Below are 22,374 nucleotides of genomic sequence, written 5' to 3'. Positions count from 1 at the left end.
TGAACTTCCTTAAATGGTTTAACCTGTGCCTAGTGTGATGATTATTGAATTCATTTCCTCTTTTATTCTCTTAGTGTAGTAGGTTATATGTTTTTGAATTGTAATTAATCTTGAATTGCTTAAGGAGATTCCATTTGGTAACAGATTCTTTATTGCTATATCATTGAATTCTTTTTTAATTTAATTAACATTTTATTAGCTAATTGTCCAGAAAGATTTTTACTTTGCCTTTTTTTCCTTTGGCGGCCAGTTTTGGTGTAAGGAATATATATATATATATATATATATATATTAATCTGAAATTGTCTCTATATATTTTTAAGTCTTTGGAAGATTTTTAGTGCTTCATTTTATTTAGAACAACTAATTTAGTGTTGTAGCCTTCTGTACTTGCAGGTTGTGTGTGTGTGTGTGTGTGGTCTTAATTGTTGATTTAATGACTTCAAAATGAATAGGAATATTATCATTTTGTTTTTCATACTATTTTAGTATATAGTCATTTTCAAAGAACTGTGCATTTTACCTAATGTTTCTAATTCATTGACATAAAGCAGCATACAAAAATCTTATATGATCCTTTTTAATGTCTCTCTAATATGTAATGGTTTCCTTTCACTGAGAATGGTTCTCTCTCTCTTTTCTTATTAATTTTCCTAATACTATATAAGCCTTACCGAAATTCTTCAAGAAGCAAATTACTCATGAATTTTCTCCTTTACTTTTATTTTCATGTCATTGATTTGCTTCTTCCATAGGTCCTTTGCTCTGTTTACCTTGGGCATAATTCAGCTTTTGACAGAAATTTTATTCCGTGACTCTTCTTTGGGTTTGGTTTACTCTCCAGTTGTCACTTTCAAAGGAAAATCATTTGATTCAGTTGAGATCTTTTAAATGTGTACATTACAATTATAGTTTTTAAGCACCACTTTTTGTGTCTCATACTTTTGCTATGGTGTGTTCTCTTTTCTTTATCTCAACAAATTTTTAATATCTTATGGTTTGTACTTTGACTCATATAGGATCAAGTTGTCTAATTTCCAATTAATTCACATATTTGCAAATTTTCCAAATTATTCTTCCCTTAGTGAGTTCTCATTTTATTCCATGATGGTTGGAAAGTATATTTTGCCTGCCTTCAATCCATTTAAGCTAATCGAGAATTATTTCCTATTTGGATGTCTATTTGAAATAATGTACAGTCTACTTAGAAACTGTTGTGGGTGCACTTAAGAAAAATGTATATTCTCCTGTTGTTGTGTGGAACATTTTAAAGATATCTACTAGGTCTATCTATATTATAGCATAGATAAAGTCTTGTGGTTCCTTGTTAATTTTCTGTTTATTCAACCTGTCACTGAAAGTTATGCAGTAGACTCTCAATACTGTTTTGTGATTATCTACATCTCTTTAAATTATGTTAATTATTCTCCATGAATTTTATAGTGTTTTCATTGGATGAGTATGTGTCTGTCATCAATATGTCATCTTGACTCATTACAATTTTTATCACTTTAGCTTCTGTTTAGTTGATACTGTTTCAATGCGAAGACTACTGTACTTTTATTTCAGCTCCCAGTTTGGGGAGAAATCACTTTATCTTCTTGAGATTTCTGTTTCTGGGATGGCCTGCTTCTGGCTCTGTTTTTGAGATTTGTGCATGGCTTTTAAAATTTGACATTTTCTTAAGCTATCTCTGCAGTGCTCATTTTCAACTTTCTTCTACTTGGAGTTCATGGTATTTATTGGATATATAGAAAATTAATACTGTTCAAATTAGGCATTTGGCAATGACTTCTTTAAATGGTCTTTCTGACATTTTAGTACCTACTTCTTTATGGACACCAGTTTTGCATGCGTTGGTACACTTGAGGGTATCTCATATGTGTCTAAGGATTTCTTGATTTTTCTTCATTATTTATTATATTTATTCTTTAGAATGTATTATCTCTCTTGGAGTCTTGCTGTCTCTGTCTCTGACACTGTCTCTGTCTCTCCCCTCATTTGCTGTTTCTGTCTTTTGACATAGCAAATCTACTATTAACACTCTAATTTTTTATTTTTTGCCTTTTTTATTTTAATTTTTCTATTCATTTTATATACCAACCACATTTCTACCTTCCTCCACACCTTCTACTCCCCCCAACTTGCCCTAACCCATGCCCCATTCACTCCTCCATATGGGTAAGGCCTCACATGGGTAGTCAACAAAGCCTAGCACATTAAGTTGAGGCATGTCATCCGACATAGAAAATGAGGTCCAAAAACTCAGCTCATGCACCAGGGATAGATCCTGGTCCCAATGTCAGTAGCCCCTCAAACAAACCAAGCTATGAAACTGTCACCCAAATGCAAAGGGCCTAGTGTTTGGTCCCATGCAGGCTCACCAGCTGTTGGTCTAGTGTCCATGAGTTCCCACAAGCATGGTTCAGCAGTCTCTTTGGGTATCCCCATAATGATCTTGACCACCCCTTGCTCATATAATCTCTCCTCCCTCACTTTGACTGGACTCTCAAAGCTCAGCCTGGTGCTTGGCTTTGGATCTCTGCATCTGCTACCATCAGTTACTAGATCAAGGTTCTATGATGACAGAGTACTTAGCAATCTGATTGCAGACAAAGACCAGTTCAATCTTAGCTAGGATCATCTTAGTGGATTCCTGATAATTTCTGTAGCACCAGATTTCTCCCTAACCCCGTAATTGCACCCTCTATCAAGATATCGCTTTTATTACTGTCCCACACCATCTCTCCTTCAACTTGATCATCTAGTACCATGTTCTCACCCCAACTCCCTTTCCCTCTATCATTTCTCTGCCCCCAGTTTACACAGGAGATCTCAAATATGTCCCCTTAACAGGGAGATCCAGTCATCCCTCTTAGGGTTCTTCTTGTTACCTAGCTTTTCTAGAGCTGTGGATTGTAGCCAAGTTATCCTTTGTTTTACATTTAATATCCATTTATGAGTTAGTTCATACAGTGTTTGTCTTTCTGTGTCTGAGTTACCTCACTTAGGATGATTTTTCTCTTGTTCCATCCATTTGCCTTCAAATTTCATACTGTCATTAATTTTTACAGCTGAATAATACTCCATTGTACACCACATTTCCATCATCTATTCTTTCATTGAGGGACATCTAGGCTGTTTCCAGTTTCTGGGTATTACGAATAATACTGTTGTCAGCAGAGACTGCTTGTTCATTTCCTGGCTTCCCAGACCCAAAATAATCACATTGAACTATATTAATTACAACACTTTAGTGATGCCCAACTAGCTCTCACATCTTAAATTAATCCACTTCTATTAATTTATGTATTTCCACGTAATTATGGCCTACCTGTAAGGTTCTTTCCTGCATACAGCAAACAGCATCTGTCTCCTGTGGCAGCTACATGGCTTCATGGCTTCTCTTTGACTCCGCCTACTCTCTATATATCTTTTCCAGCCTGGCTATATTTTGTTAGGCCATTGTCTGAAAGCAACTTCTTGGTTAATTAATGGCAATAAAACATATCCATAGCATACAGAGGGGAATCCCACATCATACTGCCATTAACATAATTGACAGGTATCTTTGTGCTATGATTGAGCATCCTTTGGATATATGCCCAAGAGTGGTATAGATTGGTCTTTAAGAAACTTCCATATTGATTTTCGAAGTGGCCATAAAACTTTGCACTCCCACCAGCAGTGAATAAGTTTTTTCCTTATTCTACAGCTTCTCCAACAATAGCTGTCCTCAGTGTTATTTATCTTAGACCTAAACAGAGAATTTTCAACAGAAGAATCTAATTTTTCATATCGAAGACTGCATCACTATTTTTCCATACTTCCTCCTATTCTCTCCACTTTAATTTCAAGTTTAATACAATCAGCAATTTTTAAGTTCAGCATTTAAAAAATACTGTGGAACAGAGCAGAGAATGAGAAGTATAAACTAGTGAAATTATTTGGAGAAATAAACAGACATGCTAAAGTCCTTAGTTTTAATTTTGATAAGAAACCCAAGGTCAGTATAATGGTTCAATCGGCAAAGATCCTTACTGTCAAGTCTGATAACCTGAGTTCTATCCCTGAGGCCACATGGAAGAGGATATTCAACTTCTTTTTATAATGTAAAATGTCTTTATTTGATAGATCCCAGACTTTAAACATTTTAAAAGAAAAAAGTATAGTAATTATTTATTTAAGAATACTCAAATATCTGGTTGACCGTTTTCAATTCCTTTAAGAAATTTTTTAATTATGGGTTTCTAATGTTGCTGACTTGTTTGAATTCCTTGTTCATTCTGGTTATTAACTTCTTGTCAGATGTGCTGTTTGAAAGTCATTTCTTGAATTCTCTAAGTTTTCCTCATAACTCTGTTGACTGTTTTCTATGCTGTGTAGATTTTTCAAATAAAATTTGATATAAACTCTTTTATATTTCCACTTTTGCTTCTTATACTTTAGCATCTGCTCCAAAAGACTTCCTAAATCCAATATTCCAAAACATTCTCCTGTTTTCTTTATGTAGTTTCATGTGTAGTATTTAACTATTTAATCCATTTTTATTTGATTTTTCACATGACAATAAATAGCTAGTTTCATACTACTGCATGTGGACATCCAATTTTTCAGCACAATTTATTCTTTCACTGATTAGTGTTCTTTTACTTTTGTTGAAGATGCATTGAGTGCAGATGTGTACTTACTTTCAGAATTTCTATTTTTCACTAATGTATTTGACTATTTCGTACTATTTTCAAGCTTTTTTGACAACTAAAACATCTATGAAATTATTTTGTTTTATATGTAGGCACCAATCGTTATAAACTTCCTTCTTCACTCAATATTTTGTATGTTGTATTTCTATTTTCATTGGTTTTTAAGTTCTGATTTTGATATATTACTTCTTCAAGAATTAATTGTTGAAGGTAGTGATTTCTCAGTGACCAGAGAAGTTTATTCTCTTACAGAGGACCTGGGTTTGGTTTCCAGCACTCACATGACTGCTCACAACTGCCTATAACTCCAGTTCTAGGGGAATCCAATGCCCTCTTCTGGTCTCCATAGACTCCTGTATGCATGTGTTGTACATATATAGGATCATGCAGACACATACACATAAATAAAAAATAAATAAATTTTTGAAAGAGAAAATTATTTAATTTCCTTGGATTTTTATAGTTTCCAAATCTTCCTTTGTTTTTAATTTCGATTCCCATCTCACTGGTCAGAAATTTTTATATTGCTTATATTTTTAAAAATTAACCATAATTTAGTTCTTATACTGAAAACATAAATGATTTACATACCATGTTTCCAGTTTTAGAACATTCAATGTTTCTGTAGAAACACATTTTGCTATGTTCTTTCTTTCTTTCTTTCTTTCTTTCTTTCTTTCTTTCTTTCTTTCTTTCTTTCTTTCTTTCTTTATTCATCCTGACCACAGTCTTCCCACTCTACTCTCTTCCCATTCCCTTTCCCACCTCCCTTAAGCCCTATCTCAATCCACTCCTGCTTCTGTTCAGAAAGGGGCCTGCCTTTACAAAGCATGTCAGATCAAGTTGCAGTAAACATCGTGCCTTGTATTAAGGCTGGGCAAGGCAATCCAGTATGAGAAATACATTCCCAAGAGCCAGCCAAAGCATTAGGGACAGCCCCTGGTCCCATTGTTAGGAGTCCTACAATTAGAACACGTTACACAAGTGTAACATATATGTACAGGGCCTAAGTTGGGCCCATGCAAGCTCCCTGGTTGTTGGTTCAGTCTCTATGAGTTCCTGTGAGTCAGGTTAGTTTTTTCTACGGGTTTACCTGTGGTGTCCTTGAACCCTCTGGCTCCTACAATCTTGCCTCCCTCTCTTTAGCAGGATCCTCTGGGCTCAGCTTAATGTTTGGCTGTGGGTTTCTATAGCTGATTGCATCAGTTACTTGGTGATAGCTATCTAATGACAATTGAAGTAGTCTCCAATCTGATCACAGAAGATGGCCAGTTCAGGCTACATATTCACTATCACCAGGAGTCTTAGCTTGGGTCATCCTTCTAGATTCATGGGAGTTTTCCTTGCTCTAGGTTTCTATGTGACCTAAAAATGCTCCCCCGACTTTTATAGACATCTCTTTGATATTTTCCCTCTTCATCCAAACCATGACCCAATCCTTCAAGTTCCCACCACCAACAGCCCCCCACACACACACCCAAGAGATCTCCTCTATTTTACCTTCCCAGGGAGATCCATGGGTCACCCCTTGGGCCCTCCTTGTTTTTCTGGCCTCTCTGGGGTTGTGGGCTGCAGTATGGTTATCCTGTATTTTACAGGTAATATCCACTTATATGTTAGTACATACCATGCTGGTCTTTCTTGGTCCAAGTTACCTCAATCAGGTTGATTTTTTTCTAGTTCCATCCAATTGCCTTCAGATTTTCTGAGGTCATTATTTTTAACAACTGAGGAGTACTCTATAGTGTAAAGGTACCACATTTCTTTTTTATCCATTTTTCAGTTGAGGGACACCTAGGTTGCTTCCTGATTCTGGTTACTACAAATAATGGTGCTATAAATATAGTTGAGCAAGTGTCCTTGTGATATGATTGAGCATCCTTCGGGTATATGCCCAAGATTGGTGTAGCTGGATCTTGAGGTATATTATTTCCCAATTTTCTCAGATAAACCCTTATTAATTTCCAAAGTAGCTGTACATGTTTACACTCCCACCAGCAATAGAGGGGTGTTCCCCTTGCTTTACATTCTTTCCAGCATAAGCTGTCATTTGTGTTTTTGATCTTAGCCATTCTGAAATGTGTAAGATGGAATTTCAGAATTGTTGTTGAGTTTCCCTGATGGCTAAGGATGTTGAACATTTCTTCAACTGTTTCTCCGCCATTTGAGATTCTTCTGTTGAGAAAAAAACTAGATATCAAAAAAGAACTCAAATAACCCAATTATATAAACACTTTTCAATGAGTTTTATTTCTTCTAATGATTTATTTTTACCCTTTAGAATCTCTCAGGTTGAAGAACATTCATTACTAGTTCATGTAATAAGTGTGATGGTGATAAATATTCTTAGCCTTTTTTTTTAGATTTACTTATATCTCTCCTTAATCTCTTTTTGATATTTTGTCTTATTTATTTACTAAATTGTGAGTATATCTGTGGATGTAAATATTCTACTAAATTGTATGGAAATCAGAAGATAACTTGTAGTAGTTTTTCCCCTTCAGCTATATGTGTCCAAGATAATGATCTTTGGTCCTCAAACTTGGTGGCATCATCTTTATCCATTGAGCCACCATGGTAACTCCATGAGCTTGAGCAATTCTCTTTGATTACAAAACATTACTTTAAGGACTTTAATCAGCTTTCTCTTATAGATTCATGACTCATTTACCTGTATTAAGGTTCTTTGGTTTTACTAAAAATAAATGTCATCTAAAAGCTAATATAAATTATTACTTACTGTGACTTATGAGATAAGCGGTTTTTTTTCCTTTTCTACTAGAATTAAAATCTCTACTTCTCTTATTGTATTCAGCAGTTTAATTCTGATGTATATTTTTGTGGTTCTGTTGATATACATGACTTAGGGTTGATTGAATTCCTAGATTTGTAGATTATTGGATTTTAATAAATTTGAGAAATTTTCAGTTATTATTTAAAAAATATTTGTTCTACTCCTTTTTTTCCTTCTTCACTTCTTAGTATTTGGTGTGTGTGTGTGTGTGTGTGTGCATGCTCGCGTGTGACTTAATTTATGGTGACTAGATTAGTTTATTAAGGAGTTTTCATCATAAAGTTAAGGGGAATCTTCTACTGTTTTTCAGTGTCCTCAGGATTGAACTTTTCCTAATTACACTGTAAATAGGTCAGTTTCTCTGAGAGAAATTAAGAACTATTAACTTTATTGTCAATTCTCTCCCAAGATAAAAGTTCAGTGTCACAATTCAGGAAGTAGAATTGGGGGAGATGGGGGAATCCTAGTGGGGTTTCCTGAATAATAAATGCACTGTAGTCACAAGAGTGCTTGGGGAACAGTTAGTCTTTTGGGTTGCTTCTCTTGACATGGAACCACTGCTTTATGATCTGTGAAAACAGCAATTTAGGACTCTGTACCTTTCAGCAGCAGCAGTCACAAAATATAGCTCCCATTGTATATGACTGGCACCTGAGCACAACAGTGAAGTCCCCACACTCACTGTTATTGAACTCACCTAGTAGTTTCCTTGGCAGGATAAAGAATACTGATGTCTTGCCCTTCCGGAAACATATACTTTAGACTAAAACTAGAAATGTGGGAAAATCTTGTGCACTGACTGTATTTTGTCAAGGGAAGATTTCCTGTTTCATTGAGTTGAGAGGTGGGAAGAAAAAAATGTAAATAATTTGGACATTATAGAATCTCACTACTCATTGAGCACTAGTAAGTTTTCTGACTAAACGTTACTTTTTGCTTTATGCCCCCATGATTATTTCTAGAAACATCTTCCTCAGTGATTAGGATGGAACCAAAAACATCTTGGTATGCTTAGGCAAGCTCTATGTGACTGACCTACATCCCCATCCTCCATTGCTCATTTATAATTTTCAGTTGTATTTCTGAGAAATAAGTTGGCCATACCTTACTTTCTTATTATCTATATGAATGATATTCTGTTCTATGAACATACTAATTATTGCCTTCAGTTAGCTTAATGTTTTAAATAACAAAGTTAAAGTCTTTATGTGACAAGTTCCATATCTAGGCTCCCAGGGGGAAAGATTTTACTGGCTGCTTTATTTATGATGCATTGGCCATATGTTTTCTTTCTTTGGATTAGTATATTTTACTGCTAACCATGACTTGCTGGAATTTATAGTTTCCCTATTCCCTAGGATTTGTTGTTTCTAATGTGATTCTAAATTGTGATTTTTGTTGGTTTAGTGACTTATCTGGAGTAATTGTACAAAGCATATATTCTTTGTAAATGAAGTCTCTGCTTCATTAGTTTAGTGGCTCATTGGTAATTAGATGGAGATTACTTTCATGCCTGGAAATAATAAATATGCCCCCTTGCCAGAGTCTGTGTTATTGTTGGGACACATCATCAGCATGTAGCTAGAGAGTTTAGAAATCTCCTGTGGACTTTACAGACAGCTTGCAGAGAGACTGAGAGTCAGCCAGAACTGAGAACTTAGGGTAATGTGGGATACTTACAAATCATAGCCTTAAGAATCAATGCATACATAGACAGAGAGAGCTAAATTATGAGAACTGTGTTGGAGCTTTGGACATTCTTATGAAAATAATTACTTTTTAGCTTTGCCCCTCGTCTTTCTGCTTATGCCATTCATATGCAGTTGTTAGGCATTGCTCTAGCAACTGCATTGTTAGAACAATTACTAGAAATGTTTTCCAGAAATGTCCCTTGGAGGGAATATTTTAGAACTGGTTAAACTCTTAGGAAAATACAAAAAAGAAAAGCATTTAGTTGTCTTCCAGGACAACACCAGACATGACAAATAGCTATATATCTGAGGTTCTGGTTTTGAAAGCTCTGCTCCATTTTTCTACCACTGTATCAGGACCATCAATTGTTATTCAAGGACACCACAAATAAGGGCAACGGAGATGGCGAAATCTTTGAATCTTGACAATAGCAAGACATTTTTCTTGAATCAATGTTTCCTCTGTTTGTTGCTACTCTTAAATTACTTTCCACAATCCTAAAGCACTAATTCTATTTTCCCCCGGATTTCTGTTTCTTTTACTGAGAGGGGGAAAAAAAATTGGAAGTCCTAACTCTGCTGTTTTTATAGATGTCATTCCCATTCTGCTTTTTCCCCAACAACCACCTTCTTCTTCCTTCTGCTTTCTTCTTCTCTTCTGTCTCCTTTTCCTCCTTTTTCTTTTGCTCCTCATCCTCCTATTCTTGTTATGTAGAGGAGGCTAGGCACAAACTCACAGGTTCTACCACACCCAGGTAAAAAAATTTCTTGATATACCTTTTGAACTCTGGCATTGCCTTTTAGATACACCTCCCTGCACTGAAATTATTAAGATAGGAAATAAAGTGTGCCTCCTTAATTGATCCCAATCAATTGTTAGCTATTTCCCGAAGTTAAAAATAAACTAAATTTGTAAGAGTAGAGTCATTTTAATTACATCATTTGTGTTTAATGTGTACATGAAGTCACAGAAATACAGACACACAGCAGGCAGGCAAACACACACACACACACACACACACACACAGGGAAAGGGAGGAGAAGGTCTCCATATGAAGCACTGGCTAAACTGAATCTTACTATATAGACCAGGATAACTTTGAATTTCTGATGATTCCTCTGAGTTTGCTTCCTGAGCATTGAGATTTTAGACAGGTACCAGCAAGCCCAGCTGCTATATCAGATGTAACTTCAAATGAAGTATATGTATTTTTCACTGTTTCCTGCCCATACTCTTTCTTCTTAGTGTTCTCAAAGACTCATTGAAGCATTTTACTCACGCTGAAATCTACCAGTATTTCTGTTGCTACTTAATGAAGATATTTTCATCTCACCTTCATTTTTGAGAAATTGTCTCAAAAAGAATAGATCTGTTGATTGACCACTTATTTTTTTGTCCACTTTTTGGATTTGTGTATTTTGGTGACTTCATATTTTCTGTGATGTGAGTAAATAATCATTTTTTCTTTTCCTCACGAAATATTCCTCTTCTTACTAATGATTTCAAATTTTATTATATTATCTTTTAATATATCTTCATAGCACTGAGGCTTAAACTAAGACCTGAAGCATGCCAGACAAGTCATGCACACTCTAATATATATTTTCAGATCAGAAAACTATTTGTCCTGGTGTGACAGTTTGGCTTTTGTGTTTGGTGTTCACTGAGCTTCAAAAAAATTTAGGTTGAGATTTTTTTCAGCAATTTATGAAAGAATTAAACACTATTTTTTCAAATATATTTGTTGTTCCTTTTCCTTTCTGGCCCTCCAGGAACACACAAGTTGCTCCACTTAATATTATTTCATATATCTCAACCTTTATTCCTTTTATTTTCTATAATGTAATTCCTTAATCATTGACATTACAGGCCTCTGAAATTTGCAATTTTGTCATTTAGTGGTTGGGTTTTATTTGTTTTGAATATTATAAACACCATTTCTACTTGCCCTTTTTATGGTTGCTCTTCTATTGACTTGCTTTCTTTCAAATGATACTGTTTTTTTTTCATTCATATTAAAATACCTACTTTGAGACTCACTTTTCTTAGTCAAGCCCTAAATTCCTCCATGTCTCACTGTTGAATCCTTCATTCCAGATTTTTCCAGAGTTCTTATCTCTCCCCATAAGTACCACCTAACCTCTCCTGCTTAGCTATTGACCCTTCAACTCCTTATAAACCAATTAGACAGTTCCTTAGGCAGGTGAGGAAAGATAGAGACAGATCTTCACACATAATGCAAAAAGATTATCCCAGCAGGGTCGCGACCCACAGGTTTAGAACCACTTCTCTAGTCCCACTTTTCAGGAGACAAGGTCACTTTGTACTGCCAATGGAACTTTCTAAAGATCTCAACAATTCATCCCTGACATTTAATCCTCCACCCCATTTCTCTTAACCTTTAGATTTCCATTTTTGTGTATGTAATCATCATCTCTCTTCCATGTTTATATTAGAGAACTGAGACCACCTTTTTTCTGAGGCTTTATTTTCCTCTTGGAACCTAAATGTGCAGCTTATCCCAGGGTCTCTTTTTTCCAAAATCTTCACACTTACTCTGCAGAGTATTTTCTTTGTAGCTTATGAGTGCTCAGCTGTCTTATTTCTAAGAAAAACTCGTTTGATTTCTTGTTGCTGCATGGAATCGAGAAGCATCTATGTCAACTGAAAAGTTTCTGTACTCTGAAAATCCTCTCCGCCAATACAACAACCCAAGTCAAACCAAGTTAGAAAAGGCCCAGATTTAATGAATACAGCATTCTCAGATGATTTTCCAGGCCCCCAGAAAGGAGACAGGAAAGGAAGAATGGAAAACAACATGTCTGTTTTCTGGGAAGATGTTTAAATACCCTGTGGGAGTGGTCTTGAGCATCTCTGGGAGAGAGGTCATCATTTCGAGGGTTTTCTGAGATGCAGAAGGGTTTGGAGAGAGATGGAGGAAGGGACTTGGAGCTGGGCTTCCTCCGGAACATTCCAGACTCTTTGGGTATATGAATGCAAGGGGTTGAGGTGAAGCTTCCACCCGAACATCAATCACTTTGTGAATCCAGTCAATAATTCAGTTAATTTGTCACTTATTTTTCATTTCTGTCACTTTCTGACTTTCTGTGTAGGCCCTGACAATTACTGTTACAAATTTATGCTTTCAACAGATCCCATAAGAAAAAATATCTCTCTGCCATTTTATCATTCTTTTCTGATTGTATCTCACTTTGTTTCCTTAAATACCTTTAATTCTCATTGGTAACCATTCTTTTTCTGTGTTTTAGAGTTCCCTTAAAACCCCACTATGATTAGCTTCAATGTCTAAGCTTCTTTTCATCCATAAATTGTAAATTTCCTCCAGATACATTAGTTTATGATACTAATGTGGCCATTTAAGAGTGCTCCTGAAAATTTCTTCTCCCCATGCTACCAGACATGAACCAGAACCTCCCTCCCTTACTTCCCCAGACATTTCTGGCCAAATGTACTTTTCTGTTCCCCTGGCCTTCCTCTTGCAAGCTCAGTCTCCTCATGATTTCTGTCTTACTGTCTTCCTTTAGATCACATTTCCTCAATATAAAGAATTCTTAGCACTATGCTAGCAGTCACTATCCCATAAATAAATATGCACACATGTATACCTATTCATAGACACATACATATATGCCTGTCTTCTTTCTTAGCTCAAAGCAAAAAGTCCTTGAAGTATAGGTTGAGTGTAGGTCCCTTAAAGTTTTCACACCACCAACACCATAACTGAATTAGTCCTCAAGCATACAGAACGCCCCTTCTCCAAATATTAGTAACAATTTCTCATCTGAAAATTGAAACAATCCTGTTTTTCTATGTTCTTCTTTTCTTGCTTTTTATTTTTCTCTTCTCATATATTATGTACTGACCATAGTTTCCGCTCCTTCCTCTCCTCCCAGTGTCCCCCACTTCTCCCAGGTCCACTTCTCCTCAAGTTCCTAATAACAGTCTTTCATCATATGCTATTAACTATGGTCAAGGGACTCACACTAGGAGACAAGGGATTAGTCATGTCAGCTTGATCCACCTAGATGTCCTTGAAAAAGCCCCTCTCCACATTAAATAACACTTGAAAATAGATATATCAGAGACATAACCAAAGACCCACAGCAATTTTTCTAATCTATTGTTTCATTTTGTTGGAGAGGCTATCCTATGAGATTTATTTGAAAATAAATATATCAGATATATATCCAAAGACCCACAGCAATTTTTCTAATCTATAGTTTCATTTTGTTGGAGAGGCTATCCTAGGGGATTTATCTGTTTGTCCTTTTCATGTCACCATTCACCAATCACTTATTACCTATATCTTGACAATGTATTTATTATTCTGTTATGACTGCTTTCTCTCTAAACAACAATGACCTTAGTTTAAAAGGCAAAAGAAGTGTTTCCAACTCTAGAACTCTTTGTGACTATTGTAGGATATAGTTTTTTTTTGTTGTTTTTCTTTGTATTGCTGTGCTGCTGTAAAATAATCATTTTGCAAACACGCTGCTAGTGTCTACAGATGCTTTTCAAATCAGGTTTACTAAGTATAAAGACAATTTGACAACTGCTGTCTAGTCAGTAATGATTATAATATACTATCACTTAGAAGGTACATCATAAATTCAAAAAACAATTTAAAAAATAAATTTCTACCTTAGTGTCACTGGCAAATAATATCTGATGATTTGAAAATAATTAATCTGTGTTGCTTGAATTCAAGATTTTATAAACTAATATAAATTCATTTATACATAGACTATTCTAAATTTACTTTTTTGGAATAAAATAATCTCATTAAATGAATATCCTATGAAACTAGAATAAAATAATGCATGTAGGCAGAGTTTGTAATGAAAAACAAATGTAAGAGTCAGTAATTCTCAGGTTTATATTTTGCAGTAAAATACTTTTAATAAATGAGGTTTTATTAAATTAGAGTGGGATAATGCATGCAAATATAGTATGTGAGTCGGTAAACATTCAGAACTAACAATTTATGAGTGAAGGTCTTAAGGTAGTAGTAAGTAATGGCAGCAGTAATAAGTATTTCTATAATCATAATGTTGGTATATTTTACATACTTATTGAAGAACCATTTTATCTTTAAATAACATTAATATTTAAGTATAGTAATATATCATATTTCTAACAAAATATACATAGTAGTGATGTATAATATTTTCAAAAAACTAAAAATACATGTTATAGAATCCATTGTTTCTATACTGTTAAGTTAAATTTTATATGCTTATTAAGGATTCATCTTATATTTAAACAATATTAATAATTAATTACCTTTAAGATTATTTTTTAAAGTTTGTAAAAATTCATGAAATAATGCATGCATTATATCTGACTATTTATTAGCTGAAATAATACCTGCAATTTATAGCATTACTCAAATATTACTTGTTACCACTGTTTCTAATAAGCTAAGATGACACAGCCTTACCAAAAGTTAACTTCAGAAATATTAAATTACTTCCCTTCATAATTATTTATGTATTTTATTGTCTATATTTAATTAAATAATATATAAAGAATATGGAAAATTTTCAATAATTGAATCATATAATCACATATCGGAAACACTGACTAAAATGTAGCTTTTGTCATTGAAATTATTGTTGGTATATGATCTCAAAAGCAGTTCATTTCTACCCTTCTTACTTGATCTGATCAAGTATGCAAAAAATATCAAAGAGAACATATTTGCTAAATTTAAATTTTCTGAAGTTAGCTTGATCAAAAAGTGACTTTCCAAATTTTTATAAAAATAAGTTAATTCATTTAAGTATGTTATTGTTAGTAGTATTGTTATTTATGCTTAATAGTATAATAACACATTAATTGCTATTACTTGAATTGAAAATGATAAAGAAGATTTTACATAGTTGCTAAATATTCTACCTATGAATACAAAACAGGTGTTCTCAGACTCTTTGGTTTAAGGACCCTTGACACTTTTCAAAATATTTGTGAACTCCCAAGGACTTTTAATTATGTGGATTATATTTTGTATTAATAGTATAAATGTTAATGTTTGTGATGGTGGACATGAAAAATTTAAAAGGACCATGATGAATCATTTTCCTTTAAATAATGATAATAAACTAAGCCAGTTTAATATTAACATGTTACACATTTTTATGAAAATCGATACAATTTAAATTTTTTCAAAAATCAAAGCATTGTTTTGCAGTTTTGAATTGTTAAATTTCTATTGATACAATAAGAGCTAATTTCCTAAATACATACATGCATTCAATTAACTGTGATATTGCTAAGACAAAAAGATGAAAAGGGAAGCCTGTAATCTGAGCACTCAGATGGTAAAGGTAGGAAAATCAGAAGTTCAAGGCCAGACTGAGTTACATAAGCTCATGTCCATGAAAATCCCAAAATATGATAATAGTTAGAAAAGGAAAACTATACCAACAAAAGATTTATAAGAGTCTCAGAGGCTCTGGGTCCTTGAAGCACACTTTGAGAACTGCTGATGCTACATTTTAAGTTACTAAAGTATCAAAGAAAATAGTCAGTTCATGATATATATATTATTAATATTATTACTATTATTGTTGTTATCATTATTGATAATATAGATATGGTGTTTTAAAAAGTTAACGTCTTCTTGTTTGTTGACTGCATTCATGGCTTCTAGAAACAAAATTTATGATTGTATAGATTCAGTAAAGAGGTTAAACTACGCAACAAAATTATATCTGTTGCAGAGGGTTTTAACCAAATTAAGATAAAGCATTTTTCATCTCTGTTATCCATAATACACATGGCTCAGCATGTGACACAGAGAATGGATGAAATAGAAAGAGCTATCCGATTTTCTCTTTCCTCAATGTACATAAAACTATACAAAAGAATTCAAGGAGTAAAACTGTCCTCACAGGAACTGGTGAGATGACTCAGGAGGTAAACACCCCTCTGTCTAAGTCTGACGACCCAAGTTCAGTTCTGGAAGGGCTAAATCAACTCGTGAAAATTGCCATCTTAACTCTATAATCTATAGACATTATACGGCAAGCTCACACACATGCTCATGAGTGTAAGCATACACACACACATACACAGGGGAGGGAATATTTGGCCTCCTATACTCAAATATATAATAGTGGTCCTTGCCCCCCGCAACCTTATTGTCTCTTAAAAAGGCTTTCCTCAGATCCCTTAGGGATGTGAGATCAAATTATTAACAGAAGTAATTTCATAGTACTCCAGAGCTGGGCTCTGAATGATGTTAATGTGCATGGATCTTGCAGCCATTATAAGACACCTTCTCTGGGGACTTCAATTGTCTCTCAGAAGGTCTCAAAGGTTACGGGAACATCTTCAGCGGTAAGTTGGACCTTCAAGACCAGAAACATCTCCTTTTGTAGCCATACCTATAGAAGGATGACAAATTTCTTTGAGGAATCTCCAGAATCAGGATGGCGTTCCCAAAGCAGCCAAGCAGGCAGGGACTGGAGAGGGACTGCTTTACTTGTACCCTCCGATGCTCTTCCTATAGGGTCCAGTAATCTTGCTCCCTTGGTTGCTGTTTCTTGCACTGTCACTTATTTCTTTCTCTAGAGACTCCTCACACATACCAGAATTTCATAATAATCATTTCCCAAATACTCATGTTTTTAAATACTAGGCCAAGTTCCACTTCACTCCCCTTCTCCCATTCCCCATCCCTCCATCCCAACCCCATCCACTCCTCAGATGGTGTAAGGTCTCCCTTGGAGAGTCAACAAGGTCTGGCTTACCAACTTGAGTAAGGACCAAGCACCTCTCCCATGTATCAAGGATGATCAAGGTATCCCACTATAGGGAATGGGCTCAAAAAAAATCAAAAAAAAAAAAAAACAGTTCATGCACCCAGGATAAGTCCTGGTCACACTTCCAGTCTCTCCCCTCAACAGATCAAGTCACATAACTGTTACCCCATATTCAGAGTGCTTAGTTCGGTCCCATGCAGGATCCCCCTGCTCTCAGTTCAGAGTTTGTGAGCTCCCACTTGCTTGAGGCAGCTGTATCTGTGGTTTTCCCAATCATGATCTTAATTTCTTTTGTTCATATGATTCCTCCTATCTCCCTTCAGCTAAGCACCAGGAGATCATCCCAGTGCTTGGCTGCAAACAACTTCCTTTTTTATTTTCCCAGAGAGTAAATACCAGTCAATATTATCTACTTTTTTCTTCTTTGAACATTCAGTCTAATACATTGCAGCTGACAAGGAGTACTAATGTCAACTAGTACGACCAAGTTTCTCATAGTTCTTATGTGGTGACTGGTTAGCTACTGTCTCTGAGGGTTCACTTCTACTTTCTCCCCCCATTTTGCATTGGGGACATCCAGCAGCCCACTAGCCTCTGATAGACTTTCACGGAAACAATCTGACTTTGCCAAGGATTTAACTTCTTGAGAATGTAGAGAGGATAGGTAAATATGAAAAGTCCCTTAGGAAAAAAAAAGTCACATATGTTTTGAGGGGAAAATACCTTTATGGTCTACCATAAAGTTCTGAGAGTTCCCAGAAGGTTTCATCATAAGATCACTGTGTGCCCCATTCCTTTCTACTAATATTTCCTATTGGGAATCCAGTTTATTTTCCTGGATGACTTGTCAATAACTGTATGAATAAAGAATCTGTCTCTCTGTCTCTATTTCTGTCTCTCTCTGTATATTCCTCTCTCCCTCCCTCCCTTTCACCTTCCCTCCACTATTCCTTTTCCCTTACTTCCTTCCATCCCCATGCCTAGCCTCTGTAATACCTTAAAGACACATCCTCATTCTGTTTCCTGACCTTGAAACCTCATTGCTGATGCTCAAACACACAAATACACAAACACACACACACAGGACCTTGCCAAAAAGAAAAAAACTAAGTTGCTTCTGTTCATAGGTTAGTTTTTGCATAATGTGAAACACAAACCAGTCAAGCCTCGCAGACTGTTAAAGATGGTGTATGTATTATTGCTATTGCACTTAAGTAACATCATACTAATAAATGAATGACTGAACTTAATGATATTACAGAGGACAAATGTGAAGCTGCTCCTTAGCTTAGCAAATATTTATTGAGCACTTTCCATGAGCCAATGAAGTTCTAAGGACTGCAAATAGAACAAAATGAACTCAGTCTACTCCTACACATAGCCGTATCTCCAATAGCTTGGCTCAAAGGTGGACAGTCTATGCTGTAACAACAGTTCACAGAAACCTATCATTTTCTATTGCACCAATATGTTCTATGAACTGCCTGGTATGCCATGAATAGCTTTCAACAAATATCAAGTCTAAATGCCTTTTGGTGAAATGCTAATGTATGACTTGCTATTGTACAAACCTCAGTCCTTGCATGTGGTATAACGTCTTGTCACCTTTTTGTTCCTCCAGGTGTTTCAGTTCCTATCCCTGTGATTGGACTGAGGGATGAAAGCAAAGTGTTCATGAATAACACCACGTGCGTGCTCAACGACCCGAACTTCGTTCTCATCGGGTCCTTCGTGGCATTCTTCATCCCGTTGACGATTATGGTGATCACCTACTTCTTAACGATCTACGTCCTACGCCGTCAAACTCTGATGCTACTTCGAGGTCACACCGAGGAGGACATGCCTGAAATCAGCCTGAATTTTCTGAAGTGCTTCTGCAAGAAGAATGCTGGTGATGAAGAGAACGCTGAGAACCCCAATCCAGATCAGAAGCCACGTCAAAAGAAGAAAGCAAAGCGTCCTAGAGGCACCATGCAAGCTATCAACAATGAAAAGAAAGCTTCCAAAGTCCTTGGCATTGTATTCTTTGTCTTTCTGATCATGTGGTGCCCGTTTTTCATCACTAATATCCTGTCTGTTCTTTGTGGGAAGGCCTGTAACCAAAAGCTGATGGAGAAGCTTCTCAATGTGTTTGTTTGGATTGGCTATGTGTGTTCAGGCATCAATCCTCTGGTGTACACTCTTTTCAACAAAGTGTATCGAAGGGCTTTCTCTAAATATTTGCGCTGCGATTATAAGCCAGACAAAAAGCCTCCTGTCAGACAGATTCCTAGGGTTGCTGCCACTGCTTTGTCTGGTAGGGAGCTCAATGTTAACATTTATCGACATACCAATGAACGTGTGGCTAGGAAAGCTAATGACACTGAGCCAGGCATAGAGATGCAGGTGGAGAACTTAGAGCTGCCCGTCAATCCCTCCAATGTGATCAGCGAGAGGATTAGTAGTGTGTAAGCAAGAGCAGCACAGCTTTCCTTACAGCAGCGCTCTTGTAGGAAAGTTTTCCCTCTTGGTTCTCCTATGGATCAAACTAATGTAAATACTGCTGTGTGACAACCAGTGTTTTTATAAATAGCTTTGCAAACCTGTACTTTACAATCATGCGTTAACAGTGAGATTTGGGGTTCTATATTTACTGTTTATGATAGATGGAGACTAAGTTATTTTGATTCCTTGGTAAATAATAGTGTGTGTGTTTCTCTCTCCTTCCTTCCTTCAACCTCCATTCCTTGTTCCTTCTTTGTTTTCTTCCTTCCTATCTCTGTTTCTTTTGTGAATGTGGAAATGTTAACGTTCATCTCAGGTGGCATTTGCAGGAGACCAGAATGATGCACATGACTGTGGTGATATTTCAAACCACACTAAATTGACAGATTCCGTGGCATCTTTTCCAGGTTAACAGTAAATATGTGCTTTAAATTCTCGCTCTGCTCATCTACACACATAAACACAGTAAGATAGGTTCTGCCCATTGTGAAAAATATCCATCAGTGAGTCAGAGTCAGAATTTAACTTTGTTGTTACACATTGGGGTAAAATTTGACATTGTCAAAATGTCGTGTCAGTTTCTTGCTACAATGTCTGTCCCCAAACATAGTGGTATTTTAACATAGCAGCTGGTTAACCAGGACTACAGAAGTGGAAGGATGCTAAAGAGATATATACACCAAACAGCTTTTCACTTCTTAAGGACAATGTTCAAATTCTGATTTTTATGATAAACAAACTGGAATTAGTGTTTTCATTCTGGTCCTTAGTAAATACCTAATTCCACAACTAAACTGGGAAATAAGAACCCAGAGTTAATTCCCAATCCAGGATTCAACATCAATTGGATTTTGATCTCAGAATTCTGGTAATTCGTGTGCTACACACAAAGTGAAATTTGCATTTTGAGCCTTATTAAAATATTTTCTTAATTATGGTACCTCTCTCTATAGGACCCAATCTAGCAGTCCATTTTTAAGTAAAGCTAGTGTTAGAAGGGTAGATAACTATGACCTTGGAAGTTTTACTTGATTAAGGACTACTGAATTAGGCCCTTAGAATGTGAAAAAAGAAAAACGTAATTTCAAAAGACGCTTTTATTGAACTCTGGGAAGAATAGAAATACAGAGTTTCCATTTGAATTTTAAACAAAATTTATCTCATTTTCAGATCCTTCCAAGCTCTCTAGTGCAGGAAAAGGCTGCAGCTAATTTGTGAATGTGGCAAGCTCTCCATTGTACTGCAATTATGTACTCAAACTTTAAATCTTTGTTCAAATATAGTGTTGGATTCCAATAAGTGTTGGCCATTGTTTCATTCGTGGGCCTACTGCTCTCTAAGAATTAAGTATCATTTTAATGAAATTGAAAACCACGTCAAGTTTTCAAGTATTGCTCAATCAGATCATTAAGTCTATGCTGTGTGCAGAGTATACATGTTTCCAGTAACTGTGTTTTCATGTGTGTCCATTTCGCACAACTGTGGATAAATTTCTGAAGAATTCATGATGCTATATCTTATGCCCGACAGTTACTCTTGCACATCTTGGAGTGTGCCTCTTATGATCTTGTAATTGCTGAAGGCAGAATCTGAACTTCCAAAATACCTAGAGTGTGTTCTCAACATACAGCATAGATAAATTCAACAGTCTGCCACTGTGGCAGTGGGAGAGTGGCTGTATTTGAGGAAACTCAAACAGTCTCTATTTGATTTACAACACTGCCAGACATCAGTCAATTGCTTGAGCATGCCCAAACATGACATGAAAGTAAAGTCTACCTGCCTGTTAGGTCAGTTGAATTGCATGTTAAAACAATTACCTGAAATTGAATGAGATGATCTACTTCTTAGTGAAACGAAAAAAAAAAAATGTCTGAAGAAACACAGCATGCATTGAGCATGAGTTCTGCACATACAGATGGTGCTGTGCATGTACGCCATGTATGTTGCATAAATCCACTGAACCGTATCAATGTACGGCAGAGAAGCTGATATAGAAAGCGCTGGAGAAAACGCCTTCAGCAATCCATAAAAGACATTCAGATCTGAAGTATTGTATTAGAGAAAACTGGAAACATCTGATTTCTTTCTTAACTATCAGGGCAAGCTCATAGCACATGTTTTACAGAAAAATAAAGTATAGACCACAGAGTTCCAAAAGCACTAGCAATAAGTTGAATGATAATAGCTTATAGCACATTTGTTAATAATTCTTAGTCATCAAGTAGTAGTACTTAATAGTACCCAACGTGGCAATTATCCTCAACTTGTGTGCTTTTCGTAAGTTCTGTGTGGTTTGGTATGAAACATATATATTCATTTGGAAATAAATCCTACAGTTCAATGTTAAATCTACAAAGTTTTATAAATGTTTTAAAACAGACCATGTGACAAATGTAAATGTGGTGAATTTACTGTCAAATCATTTTGATGTACTATTATATATGTATACTGTTTAAGACACGTGCAACAGACTGCCTTATATTATTTCCTATAATTTTTCTCCTTTGTCAAATGGTACTTTTTGTGAATGGTTGAAAAGTGTTGTCTTATTCCTGATTCCTGTATGTTCCCTTCTGAGTTTTGTGAGACTTCCTCTTAATTTATTAAATTTATTAAATGTGGCCTAGTATGTACTGTGTCTTTTTTCCTCGTGCATCGTTTCAGTATAAAAATCTACCCCAGCATTTAAAAAAGTTGGGTGAATAGGGAGGAGTGAAGATCTAAAAGGACTTGGGAACAAGGAAGAGCATGATGGAAATATATTTAAATTTAAAAACTGTTTTAAACTCTAAAAATGGAATTTAAAATCAAATTGATTCTTTTTTTGATTTATTTATTTTTTTATTAAAAATTTCCACTTCCTCACCTCTTCCCATTTTCTTCCCCCTCCCCCCTCTCCAGTCCAAACTGA

General features: G+C 35.6%; 1 protein-coding gene across 2 annotated transcripts in view; it reads left to right on the top strand.

Moving 5' to 3' along the window:
- Htr2c (5-hydroxytryptamine receptor 2C) overlaps positions 1 to 22,068 on the top strand; it is a 252,455-nt gene extending 230,387 nt beyond the window's left edge. Inside the window, exon 6 of one of the 2 annotated variants that reach the window (XM_057759543.1) lies at positions 18,598 to 22,068. In XM_057759543.1, the coding sequence (XP_057615526.1) occupies positions 18,598 to 19,427 (830 nt within the window). In that variant the 3' untranslated portion in view covers positions 19,428 to 22,068. The remainder of the gene's footprint in view (positions 1 to 18,597) is intronic. The other variant, XM_057759544.1, reaches the window with a different exon arrangement.
- Positions 22,069 to 22,374: the final 306 nt, after the last annotated feature.

This window comes from Chionomys nivalis, chromosome X, assembly GCF_950005125.1.
Source record: "Chionomys nivalis chromosome X, mChiNiv1.1, whole genome shotgun sequence".
NCBI classification, from domain to species: Eukaryota; Metazoa; Chordata; class Mammalia; order Rodentia; family Cricetidae; genus Chionomys; species Chionomys nivalis.
Note: the sequence above shows the minus strand (reverse complement) of the source record. Positions and strands in the feature narration are given on the sequence as shown.